We start from the raw sequence: 19,827 nt of genomic DNA on the forward strand, positions 1-19,827 counted from the left end.
TTGAAAGTTTTCTGCTTTGGAGGGTGCAGAAAAAGAAGCAAAAGGTATTCTGATTTGTCCCTTTGCTCCTACTCTCTCTCCAGACTACTACCTATGACAACCTTGTGTTTAAAGGATTTTCAACCTGCTGTTTTTCATTTGTTGCAGTCAGGAGTCATGCATGTGAACTAGACCCATATGGAATGCCAGGGGGATGCTTGCACATCTGTCTGCTCAGCAGCAGCTACAAAACCAGGACTTGTCGCTGCAGGATGGGCTTCGTCTTGGGAAGCGATGGCAGGTCATGCAAAAGTATGTTGTTTAAAATCAAACACTTTCCCCGCAGCTAATATTTCAGAGTGGGATTTTGAGTGTTAATTAGCATCATCATCAACAGCAACAGCAGCGCTTTCTAGCTTTGCTAGTCAGTGAAATGAGCTTGGCAATATGCACCTGCCATTTTATTCACGTGCCTTTTAAAATTATATTTCCTTTTTTAATCGGTTGGCTGGTGCCCTGAAGCAATAAAGGAGAGTAAATCAGACTTGTGGCAGCAGTGTGATAAACAACAGCAACCTCTCGTTTGAGTTTCTAGCTACATCTTGTTATCCTTGTCTCCTACAATGTGCTGCAGTGATGGTCTTTGTTGTAATCCTGCAAAATCCTTGCTGAGCTGCATTAAGGAGTTTTGGCCACTGTTAATTGTAACCTTAACATGTCCCAGAACTTCTTGATTTTTTTTGTTGCCGATTTAAAGTGAACTGAATTTGACCTGTGCAAACTATAGAATTTTTTTTAAAAAAACAGGAGTCATTGAAATAATGTTAATTCATGGCTAAAAACAGTAACCGTAATAGAGTTTATATTTTCAACATTTGCTCAACAAAAATGTTCAGGTAACTTTATTGAAGCATTTCCCTTCTCTGGAAAAAAATGGATTTTGGCTGTGGCCGGTGGCAGTGATATCCTTAAAACGAAATGCAATGTGGTCATTTTCTGGTCTGGGTTAGCATAGAATCATATACACAGTGAAGAAAAGCTGGTGTGACATAGATAACTAGAGGAAACTGTATTATATTTACAAAATACATTTGTGCTATTTTACAACAGATAGGATGGGAATGTGGTGGACTTATTGTTTTTCAGAGGCATCTAACCTTAAGTCTGGCTGTCTCCAGAATTTCCTGCAGCCTAAGTATACCTGACTTGCCTGTCACTGTTCAGTGGTAACAGTTTCTAAATAATTCTGGGTGCAATAAAATAATGGAATAAATGAATAACTTTCTCATATTATCTTGACAGATAAAATGACTTGTACAAGGCGAAGGTATTATAGGTGATCACAGATATTAATGCAGATTTCCAGATGTGACACTCTAGATAACGCACTAAATCACAAAAACACACTGAATCCCTAATGGAGGGGTCCCCAACCTTATATAGCCTTTAGGTTCCTCTGGGATTTTTATGCACAGGGATGGGCACAATCACAAAAAGGCTGCTGCCAGGAGGAGTCGCCAACCTCAAAATGGCTCCCACAGGAGGTGGAGTCAACCACACAGGATCAAGGAGTGAGGTTAACTCTTATAGTAACTCTTTAACATTTCAGGCCGAAACCTTTTAGGAGGCCTTTTTAAATGAACATGTTTTTTAAATAGTTTCTTGATTACATACAGCTTATCTTCAGTCACACAGTGAGTGTCCTTGTGTTGTAGTCAATCAGAAATCCTGACGGGCAAAAGCCCCATCAGACTCTGCCCACTTTCTAAAAACACTTGGTTAGCAACAGGACAGGTGCCAGACACCACGGTACCCACAGGTAATATGTTGGGGATCCCTGAACTAAATGGTGTTTATGATATCCAGACATGTATCTTAAAACACAGCCAGGAAGCTTTGTATAAAGGGGAATAAAACAGAACCTTATGCTGAAATAAATGTTGATAACCTTCAAGGTACCACTGGACTTCTGTTTTATTTTGCCTCAGTGGATACACATGCCTGTTCCGTGTATAAGGGGAGCCTGGCACTCTTTTTAAAATGCATTAAATAACATAACTAACAGGGATTTTACAGAGAGACAGTATGACTGATACCTGCATGTTGCATGTTCATGTTGGCAAAATAATCCAGCTCTAGTTTGCCTTCTGTTGCTGTGCTTCAGCCTCTGATTTCAAAAGAAGGATTTGGCATAGTCTGGGATATCTGCTAATGTTTACAATATTGTTAGAGTTAATGGATGCTGCATGCTGCCTACAGCAGCCAGTAGAACTTAATAAACTGTAAAATGTCTACAAGATTATATATGCCAATTTTACTCTGGCTATAACATTATTCTATGATCTACTGAATTTTTGCAATATGTATTGCTACCAAGAAGGCAGTGATTAATTGGGCATAACTCAGTCTCAGGAGTAATTTGTGTCTTAATTAAGATAATGTAATTAACCAGTTGTCTTGAGTTTAGATACATTAAGAATATTTGAGAATTTAATTTCTAGGTATGGATTTTTTTAAAAAAACATTAATTATATCAGTAAATTAAAAAGCGACAGTATTCATTGTACAGAAATTAGGCAGTATTGGTGGTTTATACTGTAATATTTATTGTGCAGGACCGAAGAATGAGTTGTTCCTGTTTTATGGAAAGGGACGTCCAGGGATTATTCGGGGAATGGATCTGAATAGTAAAGTAGCGGACGAATACATGATCCCCATAGAAAACCTTGTCAACCCTCGAGCTCTGGATTTTCATGCTGAGACCAATTACATATATTTTGCTGACACTACCAGCTTCCTGATTGGACGTCAGAAAATTGACGGCACAGAGCGTGAAACAATCTTAAAGGATGGTAAGTGGAAATCTGAAATATTTCACGAGTGGGCAGGAAATGATCTGATCAAAACTAGAACATTTTCCAAGCATGTGACATTCATAGTATTGTCCTCTATTTTAAAATATATTTTATTTCATAATGTCGCAAATTCATAGCTATGTATTTTGCCATTTTCATACTAAAAATGTGTTATTGTTCTAAAGCATGCTTGGTAGTGTGAATATTGTTGCAGTGGGCACTTTATAATTAGTGTAACGATCTTTTTTTAGTTCATGGTTGGGTTGCTCACATCCAGATATACCTAAAAAGCCATTTTCTTTATAAATCAAAGGCAACAAGTGATGTCAGGAACTCCTAGTCCAAGGGATTCTCGGGAAAGGCCAGCAACACACAGAATAACAAAACCCTGGGTTATGAGTCCTCACACCTCAGTCTTTGTAGCTGCCACCTACACCTGTGTAGGAGCATGAAAGAGCCCCAATACATGCTGTAGAAATGAAGTGGTAGAATTATGGATGATATCACTTTAGGCTGTAGGCAAGGAATTGCATTCTTAATCCTTTCCCCCATTCAGACAGCAGCAATAAAATCCCTGTTATTACTCAAGGAAAGAGAAGATGTCTATCTGCGTAAGTAACCTCACATGTGCAGGTCCTTTAGTTCAGCTCCAGAGATCTTTTAGCCCTTGTATACCTGAATATGACTAGCTTATATGACTAGACTTGTTACCCTCCCAGAAAGAAAGAGAGTAACATAGATAGGTAACTGTGTGTAACTTCATTGACATAATAATGGACATAAGGCAAGAATGAAGTCAAAAGGTAATTCTAAATGCAGGAGGACTTCAAAAGCAATTTTGATCAATCAAAATATAAGAGTAATTTTTAGAAGGTAATTTAAAACAACTCAGCAGTGAAACGTAATGACAATTCTCATTGTAATCCTGAAAAATAAAATGACATGTTCTGCTGAATCCCTCTTGTCCAATTTACTTTGAAATGTATTCCACCCATGGCTAATCCAGGCTAACTGAGATAATCCAGGTATGTGCCCAAATGAATAGGAAAGATGTGAGAGTATGAAGAGAATGAATGGGTAAGGAGTCGCTGAATGGGTAAGGAGGGGCTGAAATGGAGAATAAGTCCACATGGGAGACATAGTTTGGTAGGAACAATGATCTAAACCTGGTAGTGAGTGGAAAGGAGCAAAGGGTGTCTGAAGGATGCCCAGGGGCAAAAAAACCCTTATTGAAAGCAGAGAGCATGGATATATGGAGCTACAAATCAAGGGAGAAGGAGAGAGAAGGAGAGAGAGAAGGAGGGTGTGGAGTCAAGATAGGGGACAGAAAGTAGGATAGGAGAAATTCAGAACAGATAACTTGACATTGTATTCATGTTACATCAAGTATTGGCAAACTGCTATGGCTCCACTCATTCATCAGTTGGGTTCCACCTGTCTGGGCTGTGTCCTTATTAGCTGAACATCTGTCACCCCATTCATGTGTTCAGCTCATTACAATTACATTTGCTTGCTATAGTTTCTTCAACCACTTAGTGGCCCAATTGCAAAATCCATAGCTAGGAACAGTAGCACATGTTAATGCACCAACAAGTGCACAGCAAAATGGTTAAGAAATACTGGTATCACAACAATTCAAACAAATTTGCATTCACTGTCACATTTAGTTTGGCTCTCATACACTTCCTGTGCTGAAGAAAATGCCCGATGTAATGTGGATAGTTGAAGATGGTCCAAAGTCATTATCCTGCAAACCCTGGTCATTCATTTTCATCTTGCTGTGAGGGATCCCAGAGAGGCCCAGGATGACTGTGGCAATTTCTGTAGCCATCTCATCATGAGATACACTTGATTTCTTATCGTTTTCATAATTCACTGGTTTGATACCTATGATCTAACTCCATAGGAGAGGACTGAGAGAACATTTGAGAATCATAACTTCTGGCAGAGAGAAGATCATGGGTAGCATAACCAACATGCAGTGGCTGTGTACATGAGATTACTTTCCCAGCACAGATTTCATAGTACATCACCAGGACCTGGAAGAGATATAGTTTATAGTTAGATCTTTTCTAGAGTGAAAAGACACGTTTCTTAATTTTTGAAATGAATTCATTCTATATTAAATGGATGTTTTCTTCATTAGCCCTGAAAACTGAATGATTCTAATTAACAATGAATTCTGAAAAATAATATTTAATCCTTGTAATAATCAAGTACTGTCAAAAGTAGGAGCCGCATAAGCATTATGGTGCATAATTAATAGGAAAACTTTTTTGCATCTTTTAAGGTTAGCTAAAATCTAAGATCAAAGCTGGTTGCCTGGACTAGATGGTGTTCAATCTAGTTTCCTAATTCTAAAAGACTGTTGCAGAACATTTGCCAATGTATTTTTCATGTTTTTTAAAAATTAATATTGCCTCTAGCCATATCACATCGACTGTTATTCTTGGCAGATCTTCTAGTATAGACAGGAATGAATTGCGTTAGGTGATGCATGGAATGACTAGCCTGTTAATGTACCTTCTCTGATTTCATGCATATTCTAGATAAACACCTTTGTGAATATGGCCCCTTTCAACAATTGAAACCCAGATCTATTTCAAAATTGCCCTACATAAATTACTCCCACACCCCTCCCTCCTGGTTTTGGTTTTAAAATGAACCCCCCCCCCAAAAAAAAAAGAAAAGAAAAAGTAATCAAAATGATCTACACACCAGCAGCAAGAATATTTAAGACTATGGAAGTGTCACTGAACATTTGGAAGGCACACCTGAAACCTAAAGTAAACATTAGAAATAAGAACATAAGAAGAGCCCTGCTGGATCAAGCCAGTGGCCCATCTTGTCCAGCATCTCACACAGTGGCCAGGCATTTCCTATAGAGGCCCAACAACAGAGTATAGAGGCTGAGGCCGTCTTCTGATGTTATCTTCTGCCATTGGTATTCAGAGGTTTACTGCCTATGGAGGTTCATCATTGTGGCTTTGTGCAAACATTCCACATAGTCATGGAATAAATTACAATTGTGCTGTCTTAACCTAATGGGGGCCCAACTTCCAGATACTGTGACTGAAGGCCCTGGCTATTTGACCTTGCCCAACAATAAGACATTCCATGGTTTGTCCTTTTTTTTGTGGTGGGGGGTGTTTTCTTGACAGGAACACCCATCATTGGGGAATGCCTTTCTAATCCCTCAGCAGGGTAATGTTTTTATAATTTTCCCGTAGCCTTTTTTGCTGTGCAGATTTTTCTGCAGCTTGCACAAGGTTAATTTATTCTGTGCATCCTTTCTTTGGCCACATCAGGCCTGCTTCACTACTTTCATGATTGTGGTGCGTATTTACTTATTTGCACTCCTGCTGATGACTTTGGTAGTTTTAATCAGTTCCTTTCCTGCATTGAAACAGTGGCCTCAGGTTTTTCTGAGTGGCAAGTGCCACTCTTTCACTATCACAGCTTGCACCTCTAAGATCGATTCCGCACTGCATAATTATACCAGATTACATTCAGTATTTAAAAATCCTGGTCTACTTTATCCTGGTTTCTCCCTTTGCACTGGTGCCCATTTCTGTGAAGGAATCGAGTTAAGACCGGGAGGAAATACTCCAAATACTTTTGCACAAGCCCAGCTTTTTTTTTTACAACATAGATGCAGCACACATGCTCGAACATCCCCAATTGCTGCATTCTGATTGGCTCTTTCCCCTCCCAAAGACAATGCTTATGATTGACAGATCCACAGCACCTGCAGGAAAACCAAGCAGAACACACACACCACTTTTGCATAACTTTGGAAAGGAGCCAGTGCAATGAGCAACATGGCAAGCATGTTGTGCTATACAAAGTAAAAACTTTTGACCAATACTGGGCAGAGCACTATGTCCCATCCACATTAAAGGTGTTCAAGAAATCACAGCATGAGACACTTCCCCCCACCATGATATACCAAATAACATTGACTGGTCTTTGGGGCTTTCACAGAATGAGAGCATCCTGCCAGGCAGGCCCTTCCCCACCCCTCCCCTCCCAGGATCCCTTTGGGAACGAGAGCTGGCTGTGGTCAGAGCGAACTGGAACAGGTTGAGCGTTCATGCTTTCCCACATTGGCTTTCTTGCTTGGCTCCTTGAAGAGCTGTCAAAGGGCAGAAAACCTGCTTGGAGAACATTTTGGAAAGGGGGAGGCTGCAACTCATGATGTAAGGCAGGGAGATCAGGCAGTGGGCTGGTAAAAAAAAAATTGGTTTTCCTCACGTGGCCTTTGCATGGAAGCAATTCAATGCAGGATTTTGGAAAAAGATCAACATTTTAGCGGTTTTTGAAAAATCCGGGATGAGGGTAATGTTGCGTGACAAATCCGCTTTAGGACTGGGAACTATATGAACTTTTTGGCCAAACCTGGATATTTCCCTTGCTCAACTTGGGATATTTGGACCATATGGAATCAACTTGTGGAAAAGTCTCTCATGGGGCTGTAACAGGGTTTGGGCCCTGCTTCTTCTGCTGATTATAATGTTTTGGCCACTGGTTGGGATTCAAACTCTAAACTTTCCTCATCCTTAATGGGTTTCTAAGGATATTTTACAAAAACAGGCATAATCCTCGTAGATTTTTTTTGCACTTCCTCGTGCTTTCTTTATAATAGCATTTTTTTAAAAAAATCAATATGTAGTGGAATGGGAACATATAGATTCTAATCTATGCCTCCTCTATTCATGAACTTTTATAATGTTAGGATGTCTGATGTCCTGGCCAGGATCCCCTCTCAGGTATTGTATCTCAGTCTTCATGGCTCTCAATGCTATCCTTATACTTGTTTCTGGTGCCAAACATCTGTGCACTCCTTACATGTCTCAAATGTGACTTTTTGGGGTCCGGTCTGACTCTTGGGCTCAAAGAATAACTGGTCAGCATCTTCACATTGCCCGCCCTTGTGGATGGGTAGAAGCTATCCCACTCTGTTCAGAGTGCATGGCTGCTCAATGCCTTTTTACATATCACATCTCTCAAATGGAGGTCTGCTTTTTTTTGTCACTTTCCCGCAAATATCTCAGGAGGGACATTTAGAGAGTTCCCTATTATAAGACAGTTCTGGGTGAATGTCGATATGAAATGCTAAAAGATGGGTGGGAAGGCAGTCCTAGTATGATCTCTTTCATTGACAGCTTCCCACCCACCTCCTTAACTCAGTGAGCTTGCTAATCTGCTAATGTGGGACTGTACAGAATCCACAAAGATGAAAAACTGTGTTGCACTTGCCTCCTACTGTTGTTCATTGAGTGGTCGTCTGTGCAGGCACACATTCTGTGCAGGCACTGTGCAGGCTCCCTCCTGCCTCGCTGACAACTTTCTGGAACTTAGTTTCTTGGGATCTCCAGTGGCGGCATGAAGAGAACTGCGGGAGTAGTGCCTCTCCTCCTGGTCATGTGATCGTTTTGGCGGGAAAGCTCCAGAAGGAGGAAGGGCACTCTTAGTCTGCTAGGAAGTTTTGGAAATCTTTTCTATGGATGGCCTGCACAGACGCAGTCCCAATGTGTGCCTGCACAGAAGACCACTCAATGAACAAGTCATAGGCAACTGCCATACTGTTTTTCCCTTTAGTCACCATGACTAATAGCTGCTGATAGACCTATCCGCCATTAATCTGTGTAATCCCCCTTTAAAGATGTCTATGCCTGTGGCCATCCCTGTATCCTTTAGCAGTAAATTCCACATTTTAATCACTTCCTTTGAAGAGAAGTATTCCATTTTGTCTGTCCTTAATCTACTGCCCATCAGCTTCATTGGATGCCCTCAAGTTCTAGTATTTTGGGAGGAGAAAAATAACTACTGATTTCTAAGTAGGGAGATTAGCAAATATTAAGCAGTCAAATCATACCAAGTATCCAGTACTCAATACCTGAGTACCACTTAAGAGCAATTTCCTTCAAGTACCTACATTGTAAGTGCCACTCAGGCAGAGACAGAGACCACAAACCAGATTTATAGTTATTGATCCTGAAAACCCAGTTTGCCAGATCTGTGTGTGTGTAAAGGGGGAGGGGTTGTCTAGCTGTGACCCCCCCCCCCCTAGGCAGGAAAGATCTTGCCACTGTGATGCATTCCCTTGTAATATCTAGATGGAACTGTCTTTGAAGACTGTCTGGATGCTAGAGCTGGAAGAGAACACTGCAGCAAGAGTGTTGATTAGAGTTGGCCGTGGTGACCCTAGTGATCACTCCAGTTTTGTTTCATCTGCACTGACTCCCACCTTGACACAATGCACAAAATTGCTTTATATTGAATCAGACCATTGGTCTATTAAGGTCTCTATTGCCTACTGGAATTGACTGTGGAACCTTGTGCATGGAAAACAACTGCTGGGCCACTAAACCACATCCACTCTGTGTTATTAGTATGTTTTTCCCCCATTGGATAAATCACAATTGTGGGGGTCTTGCATTCTGTGTAGTCCGTTTTCCTTCTGTGCTGTGGCCTCAGTCCAAATTTGGGAAAGAGGCTTTTAATTACCTTTTAATTTTATTACCTTTTAGTTAAAAGTGGGGTATACAGTCACAGATCTCCTTTATTTTTTCTATTGTAGGGTTGCCTGATCTCACTTAAAGTACTCTTTGCTCACCACTGCTCTAAGCAGCATAGACACTGCTGCTGCTCCTGGCATCATATATATGTAGAAATGCCTTCATGTCCTCACCCCCAGCTCTCTTGCCAAGCTACCCTACTGTGACCCCATAAGCCAGAGATTTGAGAATATGGTTAATAGTGGTCTCAAAAAATGTCATGCACAAGAATGTAGACTCTATGAATCCATTGCTTTTGTCAGTGACACAGATTATCTGTTTTTAGTTTCAATATATAAAGGTTAGATATATTAAGTAAATGTATCAAGTTAACAATTGTGAGGTTAAGGTCATTGGTCCTAGTATTCAAAAATCACCACTGAGAGGCCCTTTCCCCACGGGCCAAATACAGCGTACCAGGGACGGCAAAAATGCCATCCCTGGGAGACCGTTTGCACAGGATGCGTTGCTGCTGCGCAGCAGCGCTGTCCTGGCTTTCGCCGGGCGGCATGAAGCTGCCCCTGAATGAGCGAGGTTTTTGAAAAACAGCGTGTTCCCCGCGGTGCAGTGCGAACTGCACTGCCAGGAAGCCGCTGTTTTCCCCATTGGCTTCACTCACCAGAGGTTCCAGGGCAGCGTGGACGGGTCTCTGCAGTCCTCCAGAGGGACGCTGCACAAGACGGTGAGTGGAGAGGGACCACCGAGAGGCGGCTCCATGCGGAGAGGGACCTCCATGTGGAGAGGGACCACCAAGAGGCGGCTCCATGCGGAGCCGCCTCTCTGGCTGCAGGAGAAGTCAGGGCTGCGTGCACGCTAGCGTGCGAACAGTCCCTGAGCCTCCACCGGCATACTTCATGCCGGCGGAGGTGCATTTCCAAGGGCCAGAGTTTGCAAACCTAATTGAGGAGACAGTCCTAAACTGGTGTGCTCAGAATTAAGCCCCATTTTATTTAATAGGTCTTACTTCCAGGAAAGTGTCCTTAGGTTTACAGCTAAAATCCACATTCATTCACAAAGCCTCCCATTGCTGTGATAATGCCATTCTTTTTCTTCTGAACTGTATTATAACATTGTTTTGATCTTTGCACTTAATTCTTCAGTAATCCAGTTGGCTTGCCCAGTGCAAGGCTAAGGGCAGCTGTCCTGGATGCCCCATAAGTAAGACTACCCTTGATCTTCGTGTGAGTGTTGTGCACACTTTCCTTATGTATTTTGTTGTGATGATTTGAGGCAGAAATATTTAGGGAAACTTTTATCCTATAAAATTTATTTTTCCTTGCAAAGCGTAACTCAGTGGCTAGTATCTAATAGAGATAACAGACTTACATAAATAGTAGTTAAATTTTTGTAAGCGGTAATTATTTGAAAAAAGGGGGTTAAGTTTGAGGATTATATTAGTTGATGCTGCTTGTGATCCCTTGGGTGATATCATTTAAATAAGGAAGCCTTACATTTTTTTTCCCTTGACGTGCCACATGAGGGATTATTTTTTTTTTTGGTGAGGGCTTTAAAAAATCAAGAACTTCTAAACCACAATAGCTATCTACCATTAACAGTTCCACAACAGGGAAAATGGCAGCAAGCAATGCAAACGTTTAGAAGGTATTACATCCTAAGTGAGTTGGGAAAATTAGCACCAGCTTTTCTCAAATTTCACTTGGTCATTGTAAAGGATAAGGATACGCGGGGAAAGAGAGAGGCCCTTTCAAACTTCGAGACCCCGTTGGGAGAAGAAGGAGGGCGAGAGAGAGATATGTAGATTTAAAGGATCCCCACACTATCCTTCAAGCTAGGGTAAAGGGATCTTCTTATTTTACCTCGCTGCCACCATAAAAAGAAAAGAAAACTAGAAATCCCCCAAACTGCTACTGGTTTGCCAAGTTGGGAAACATTAAGCGATCCCACTCTCACATGTACACACACACTAATTTGGTCTGACGGGAATGTCCTTCAGAGTCCCTTTAACAAAAATGGAGGGAACTCAAAAACTGGCTGGGAATCTAGTTACGCAGACAGGCACAATAACAATCCTTCTCTCTACACATAAAACGCAGGTGGCTGGCATTGGTAGGGGTAACTTAAACATATGAAAAACAGAATTTATATTTGAGAACTAAAGGAAAAGGTTTCTTAAAAATACTGACTCAAAGAGGTTCTTACACTTTAATGGTTTCAGAGCTTAAGATGTTACTTCAGATTCATATGCACACAGACACACGCAGGTGTGCTCCTTAAGGGGAAGATTTAAGCTTTAAAACTAATAAATTCCCTTTGCACACACACAGACATCTATTCCTCCTCCAATACCCACTGATCACACTCCAAACACACAGTCCAAGCTTTTCTCCAGGAGATTCTGGCACACTTGGCCTCCCTCTCTCCCACTAGTCCTAATATGGCTTCACTGCCTCTGGACTGGCTTCTCCCAGACTGGTGATTCTGGTGATACACACGGGGCAAGGCAGACTAGATAGGTCTGGGCAGTTTTAAAACCGCCAAGCTCCTGAAGGGCACTTCAATCTGCACCCAGTCAGGGCCTCCTCTCTCTGTCAAGCATACACCGCTTAGACAGGGACTGGACTTCTGTCAGCCAACTCTGCTGAGACAGAATCCTTTTCTTTCAATGCTGACAGACTCCTCTCTGCCAGACTCTGCTCTGCTCTGACTGATCTTCAGTCTGGACTGCTCTCTGACAGACTCGGATCAGCACTGTCCTCACTCTAAGTGCTGTAAGCACACTAGCTCCCCCTAGCTTTGGCCTGTTATTGGTCTTTTCCCAACCAATCAGGTGGGTTCTCTGCTTGTGGAGCCTTTTTCTCTTACTCTGGCTGTTGCTAAGGCCTTCTCAATTAGGCCTGTTGTACGCCAGCCCTTCAGGGTGGGGCAAGTTCGTTACAGTCATCATCTCTTTCATCTTCTGCAACCCTTACCCATGGAGCACAGTTGGAACAGTCTAAGTCAGTGGTGGCGAACCTTTGGCACTCCAGATGTTATGGACTACAATTCCCAATTGGCTATGCTGGCAGAGGCTGATGGGAATTGTAGTCCATGAACATCTGGAGTGCCAAAGGTTCACCACTACGGTTCTAAGTGCATTCCAAATTTGGTTGTTGTCCCACACGAAAGGAAAATATGATTTACAATCCCTTGAATTGTGCAGAGGTTCTGGCAGATGTTCCCCAGCAGTTAAGCCAGTGTGGATATTGTCTCTTAATTGTTTTTAGAATGATCTATATAGTTGTTCATGGGAAAAGAGTTATGCTGTGTGTTGTCATATCAGCGAAGCACAAATTGCATTCCCGTTTACATTAAACGGGTTAATTGTTGAAATGTGGTATCCCTAACTGCCTGATCAATAGCATGCTTGTGGGAACTGGGGGAGGGACACAGGGTGTGTATTGTTTTAAAATAGCATATCATGTAATTTAATTCTAGTCTTATGACAACCCCCTCCCCATTAACAGTATCCCTTAGCTACTTTAAAGAGTTTTTTTTTTAACTATAGTCTACCAAATTAACATACTATATCAGAGGCTGGGTTCGTTTTCTAATAAACTTATTGTTGTACCTGCTAGACTTAATTATTTGGAAAATGTCAGGTTTAATGGCACTCAGGAAGGAACTGAAAGTGCAGGAACTGAAAGCAGTTGAAAAGAATTAGCATATTGTTAGATCTTTTGTTCTAAAGATCTTTTGTTCTAATGATCTGAAAAGATAATCCAGTTGTTGCCTTGTACATTTTAATTTTTTGGACAGTTATTTTTTAGGTAAGCATATATAGTTCTTCAACAACAGATGCCATTCCTGTAGCTCTCTGGACTTAGAACTGATCTCCAGATGACAGAGATCTCTCTTTTGAAGTGCGGATAGGCATTATACCTTGCTAAGGTTCCATCCACTTGCCAAACTCCACCCTCCCAAGGCTCCACTGCCCAAATCTGGAGGAATCTCCCAACCCAAAGAGGGCAACCCTATTACAGCCTTCATGTAGGAACCATCTTGTCCATATCTTTGATCAAATTGTGTGTGTGTGTTTTACATTTCTATTTTATACCTTTTCCAATGGGCTCAAAGCAACATTTTAGTTTTCTAATAACCTTGACAAGTGGTGACTTATCCAAGGCTGTCTATTAACCCTGATGGAATGACTAATTTAAGGAGAATAACTGTCCCAAGGTGACATGTCACTTATATTTCATAATCCTATGGTATGCTGTAAACTTGGTGTATATCCAACTATTTGTGGACTTTATACTGTGGGATTTTCTTGTTCCCTCATGATATGACTACCAAGCTGACTGACTGTTGCCTGAAACCTAGAGGGGCGGGTAGATGTGTCCACCCAATTATTCCTTTTCATTTGCTCTCCATTGGTGGAAATGTTTTTTGAGCAGGGCTCCCCAACATGGTGCCCATAGGTGCCATGTGCCCAGCGACAACTGTCCTGATGCCCACTTAGTACTTTTAGAAAGTACTAGGTGGAGCCTGGTGGGGCTTTTCTCAGCAAGGCATCTGACTGGCCACTGGAGATTGGTGTTGCATATTTTTATAAATGTTGCTTTGGCAGCAGCTGTCACCACGACACCAAGATCTTCACTGTGTGTCTAAAGGTAAGCTGTGGCGACCATTCTCTGGCGGCAGCTGCCTCCTATGGCTGTACCCACCACATTGCGTCAGAATTCTAATGGTGCTCACAGGATCAGAATTCCAGTGGTGCTCACAGGATCAAAAAGGTTGGGGACCCCTGTTCTTGTGTGTCGGCAGGCTGTCAGGGACCACAGGGCAAAGTGGCGATATGCAGTAGAGGGTAACATTGGTGGATATCACCATTTCCTCTTCTGCAAATAGGCATGTCATTCCATTGAAGGACGTGCATGATTGGATCCATGCTGCTATGTTTTTTCTGGTTGTCTTGTCTGAAAAATATATAATATTACGGGTTTTTTTAACAGATCTTGATAATGTGGAAGGCATAGCAGTCGATTGGATGGGAAATAATCTTTTTTGGACAAATGATGGCTACAGGAAAACGATTAATGTCGCAAGATTAGAGAAAGCCTCTCAAAGTCGGAAAACTCTGTTAGAAGGAGACATGTCTCACCCTCGAGGAATTGTTGTGGATCCTGTTAATGGGTATGGATATTTTTGTTGTTTTTTAGTAAAATATGCATTTTTGAAATGTATACATCAAAGTGTTGTGTCTCGTTCTTCTACTATTTGGTCACAGTCAATGCAGGATGGATTTCTTTTTTAAAAAATAAGCTTTATTAATGTTCAAATACAAACAAATTGAAACATACCATATCCTTTATCTACAATTTCAATCAGAAAGAGAGAAGAAAAAGATCAATTTCTTCAACTAAACTTCCTACTAGAACATAAATTCTGAACAATCAATTTCTTCACATCCAAGTTGTGCCTTAAAATATTTATTACCATCACTGTATTAACCAATCCTTACATTATTTACTTAATACATTTTGTGTCATTTTAAATAACAAAACGTTCTCTTCTGTTCTGCAGATTCACTGACAAGTATTGAAATTCACTTGGATTATTAAAGAAGTTCCAATCTTTCAACTTTCCCCCCAAACTCTTATATTTTATTAACGTAGAAAGTTTGTCCATTGAGGTGTATTCTTGCCAATTTACTCAGCCAGTCTTCAATTGAAGAAACTTAGGCAGATTTCCTGGTTTTTTGCTATTAAAATCCTAGCCACTGAAATCATATAGAGTATAAATTTTCATTCCTTTTTACAAATTCCTGAATCATGTATGTTGAACAGAAACATCTCCAGTCTTAGCTTCAATCATACCCGAATATCTTTTTCATCAGTTTATAAACCTCAAACCAAAATCATTTAACCTTCTTACATCCCCACCACATATGTGTAAAGACCATTTTTCTTCCTTACCTCTCCAACACATATCAGATATCTTTGTATACATTTTAGCTAGTCTTACTGGATATAAATACCAGCAGTAGAACATTTTTTAATTTTTTTCTTTCAAATGAACACAACACATAAATTTTAAGTTCTTTCTCCTGATTTTATCCCATTCTTCCAGTTTAATTATAATTCCCCAAATCTCGTGCCCATATTATCATATTTTCCTTAACTCTTTCTGTCTATCTCTTAGTAGTAGGGGTTTCTACTTTTGTTAAAAAATTCTCCTCTGTACATAAAGCCTCCCTCAGTTGAGAATTGTGTGGCTCAAATCCAATTTTCTTATCTTCTTTAAACTCTTTCAATTGATGACATAAAAACCAATCACGTTGATCTCCATTCACCACTATTTCATGTCTTTCCTTTGGAATCTGTTTTCCTTCACATTTCTTTACTATATCCCTATACCTCAAATAATCTATGCAGCCTATGTCTTTCAGTAGTACCATTTCATGTGATGATATCCACTAAGGGTTTTTTTTTAATAATTGTCATCCTTCTATATTCATCCCAGACTTTTATTAAGCAGCATCCATTCCTTAAACCATATTAATGCTGCAGCTTGGTAGTAAAGTTTGAAATTTGGCAATCTTCAACCTCCACATTCCTATTGCATATGTTCTTATATTTAATTCTTCGTTCTTATATTTAATTCTTCGTTTCAAATGGTTTAATAGACCAATCCAGTCCTGGAGTCAGGCAGGGATAGAGCTACTGCCGTTCTGCTGGGCTGCCTCCAGAAGGCTTCCAGGTGCTACAGGAAGGCAGCTAGAAGGATAAAAAAAGCCCTACCACCTGGAAACCATACACAGGGTTTAATGAAGTGGTGTAACTACAAGCCCCAGGCTGTAGTCTTTGCGGCCTAAACCCTGGGTAGAAGCCAACTAAAATTGGCTCCACCTTCAGGAATAACTCTGGCCTGCCCCTCACCCCTCTGGCATCCGAGTGGACACCAGCATTGCTCCATAGCAGCCTGAATCCCTCCGAGTTTCTCCCCCAGAGCTGAGTGAGACTAAGGGCCACTATCCACTTACCTCTTCAAATCACAACGCCGCAGCGACCCCGCAGTGAAAAACCTCCGCGGCTTCTGACCACGGAGACATTTGTTCCCCACAGGAAAATTGCGCGGGCAGCAAAGAGCAGAAGTTCCATGGAAATAGGGGGAATAGAGCGTTCCGATTGGCTGGAGAATTTGTGCGTCACGGCCATCTGAAGGCGGGTCTCCGCTTTCGATTGGCTGGAACGCTTTTGGTTGTGGGATTGGTTCAGACAAGGCGCATCGCGGCGTAACATCACCAGAAAGGCGCTGCACACCTTCTCGCGAGATCGAAATGAAAGCAAATATTTCGGGCAGTAAAACGAAAGAAAAACGCACTCCGTTAGAACCGGCTGTGTCTTGAATGGGCGCTGCAAACCTCAAGCACAACCATGGAGAGCTCGAAAGCAAGAAAAAAAGAAATGTTGGAGATCGCTCTTGTTGTGCACACGCCTTCACCTTCCGCGAAAGTGTACTGCCGGTGTCGCACATCGCAGTCTACGCCATCACTACGCAGCACTTTTATGATCGGGGACACCCTACTCTAACAAGATGGCGCCCCTGTTCCCCTGATTGGCCGTGGAGCTGGCGCGGTCACAGCTTAATCAGCCGCGCTACAAGAACAGCCGAGGTTCCCCACAACTTTAAGTTGCTCTTTTTAGCGGAGCTAATTTGCCGCGCGGCCAGGAGGCGGGAGAGAGGTAAATCCCTGGCAGCCGCGCAGTGAGCGCCGGAGATGTGGGGAGCATCCAGGACCCCCGTGGCTTTTACAGAGGTGACCCCGCAGCTTATGGTGAGTGGATAGTGACCCTAAGTGCCAGCACCTCTGCCCCATCCACCAGCAAACTTGTTCCTTGCAGAGGGGACAAATTCACTTGGCACGACTGTCCATATCTCCCTGTAAACATTCAGCCCTCCCCCCCTCATTTGGATGGGCTGTTTGAGAGCTCAATTCTGTGTCGTAGCCTTCATGTATAATGGGGGGATGTGGAGATAAAAGTAAACATTCACAAAAACTATATTGGTTATAGATTCAATCTATTTGGGGATAAGCACAGTGTAGTCACAGTATATGACTATGGTTTCTCACAGAAACCATAGTCATATAGTAGTAGTCTCTCTAGTAGTCAGGATGAACAGGAGTAAAGCAATTTCATAATGTCATTCAGCTGTTTATCCTTTAATCACAAATACAAGTAAAGACCCTGTTCATCACAGCTGAATTTGAAAATCAGGCAATCTTCAACTTTCTCAGTTGCCTCACTAAGGTATTTGTCTAGCTATTTTTGTTGAAGCAGCGGCTTACTCGCGAGTAGGTCACCTTGCAGGATGCAATGCAAACAAGAACCGAAAGACACACAGTCACCAGTGCAGTTCTGTTTATTGCTAACTACTGTCAAAGTGCTCCGCCAGACCACAGGTGTTTCCAGGCACACTTTACCCTGTAGTCTGTGCCAACTATATACAATTGAGGTGCCAATCAGGTGCCCATGTCTTATCTGCCTTTGCACACGGTACAATAAAGCCAGCATACAGCCTTAATTATGCACACGCACCTGCTGGAAGGAGGGTCCACCTGTCATCTAGTTTTTGTCCATCTAAACACATGTTCTGACACCCCTTCCAAAATCGGTATGACAGACTTTACATATTTACATTTGATACAGACATCACATTCAGCTGCTCACACAAAAGCTTGTATTTTTCTTTTGCAGTAGGCTTGGTTAAGGCATCAGCTACATTCAACTTAGAATCTACATAATGCAGCTTAATGAACCCGAAGGAAAAATTAATCTCGCACTCTGTTCATATTTCCACGCCTATGTACTTAGTTCCTAGCCTTTTAGTTTCTTTTGGTTTCTGCCAGATGAATGGCTGTCTGTGAATCTTCCAACACCTGGGTATTGGCTTTTCGATGAACAGTTTCCTTAGCTCTGACAACAATGCCTTTATCCATACCAGTTCAAGGTATGTTTCAGAGATGGCAACAGAACTCCGCCTCAGCAGCTGATAGACTGACTGAGAGGTTTGTCTATCTATGGGACTGCCATGGATACTGGGTACATTGGCATAGGTTATTGTACAAACCTGTGCATGACTTGTGGCTCCTACCGCCAGCAAATGAGCTTATCAGTTGCAGCTAACATAGCATGTTACTCTGTTTATCAGCTTCTGACCAGTAACCCTAAGTTCAGCAGTGCCATTTAGATACCGTATCACACGAAATGTCAGACTTATCCAGTCATCATAGCTGCAATGGTTTAGCAGCATGTCAGCTTAGAATGCTTACGGCAAAAGCCAGGTCTGGTCGCTGGTCCAGTTTGCACAATGTGGAGTAAACTTCTCCCAACAGAGACCTGTATAGTTCTGGATCACTACACAGTTCTTGCATCGATTCCCTTACAGAACCTTACAGTCATTGGTGTTACAGCAGTTTTTCATGCCACCTTCCAATCAGCTTTTTTTTAACTAAGGGCTTCTATTTTCTTTCTTCTGACACATAAAGTTAAAGCCTTGTTGCTTCGCTTTGTCTGGATATCTATGCCTAGGTAGTGGGTTATTTCACCTGTGGTCTTTGGACCACCAAAGGTTTCACTCCAGTTCCTTTAAAGATGTTGTCAGCCTGCTGGTCAGGCTTTTGTGCAACATGTAATAACATATATCATCAATATAAACCAGTATGATCTCTCTCTCTGTCTGATGCTTGACCTCTCACATATACACATGCATCAGCAGAGGTGCACGATGAAACCCTCACTCTCTTCAGTGCTTTTGCATCTAAGCAGCAATACTCAGTTCCTGCCACTTTGAACTGTAGGCCGCATAGGAATCCGCCAGCTATAAACCATTTTTTGGGTCTATCACCTTCAGTTAATCAGCAGGGGCCGCATATAGACGTGCTCTGCCTTTAATGGGGCATTTAGGTAAGCAATATTTGGAAATCAAAATGCATGCGAATCCTCATGTCATCATATTTGCTCGCTAGAGCAAGGACAGACCGTGAAAGATTCTGGCCTGGCTGTGGGGGGGAATAATCTTTCTTCCTCAGGTTTTTCTTGGGCAAAGCCCCTGAGCAACGATTCTAGCTTTGTAAATCAATCTATTGTTGGGCAACAGCTTTCTCCTGAACACCCATTTAGAACCAATCACTTTCTGTTTCGGGTAAAGCGGCCTTTTGTAAAAAATGATTCTGTTTCATTAGCGGGTACTGTGTCTCGGCTCCATAGCATCCTCTCCCACTTTTCTTTCTTTCTTTTGGGAGAGATAAAATTCTCAGCATAGGAGGTTGGCTCATAGACAGAAGTCTGACACACATACACATATCTGACTTATGTCCATACCGGGTCAGGTGAAAATACACCCTTGTTTAGTTCTCTGGAAGTGCGGGGATAGTATCGCTCCACCTCCTCCCTTCTGACTCTTCATCTGTGGGAGTCAGTTTTGTTTAG

General features: G+C 41.9%; 1 protein-coding gene across 1 annotated transcript in view; it reads left to right on the forward strand.

Annotated features, from left to right (window-relative positions):
- LRP1B (LDL receptor related protein 1B) overlaps positions 1 to 19,827 on the forward strand; it is a 353,740-nt gene that overhangs the window by 17,944 nt on the left and 315,969 nt on the right. Inside the window, exons 4-6 of the mRNA XM_048484494.1 lie at positions 148 to 291; positions 2,595 to 2,831; positions 14,347 to 14,527. Coding sequence (XP_048340451.1) covers positions 148 to 291; positions 2,595 to 2,831; positions 14,347 to 14,527 — 562 coding nt within the window. The remainder of the gene's footprint in view (positions 1 to 147; positions 292 to 2,594; positions 2,832 to 14,346; positions 14,528 to 19,827) is intronic.

This window comes from Sphaerodactylus townsendi, linkage group LG02, assembly GCF_021028975.2.
Source record: "Sphaerodactylus townsendi isolate TG3544 linkage group LG02, MPM_Stown_v2.3, whole genome shotgun sequence".
NCBI classification, from domain to species: domain Eukaryota; kingdom Metazoa; phylum Chordata; class Lepidosauria; order Squamata; family Sphaerodactylidae; genus Sphaerodactylus; species Sphaerodactylus townsendi.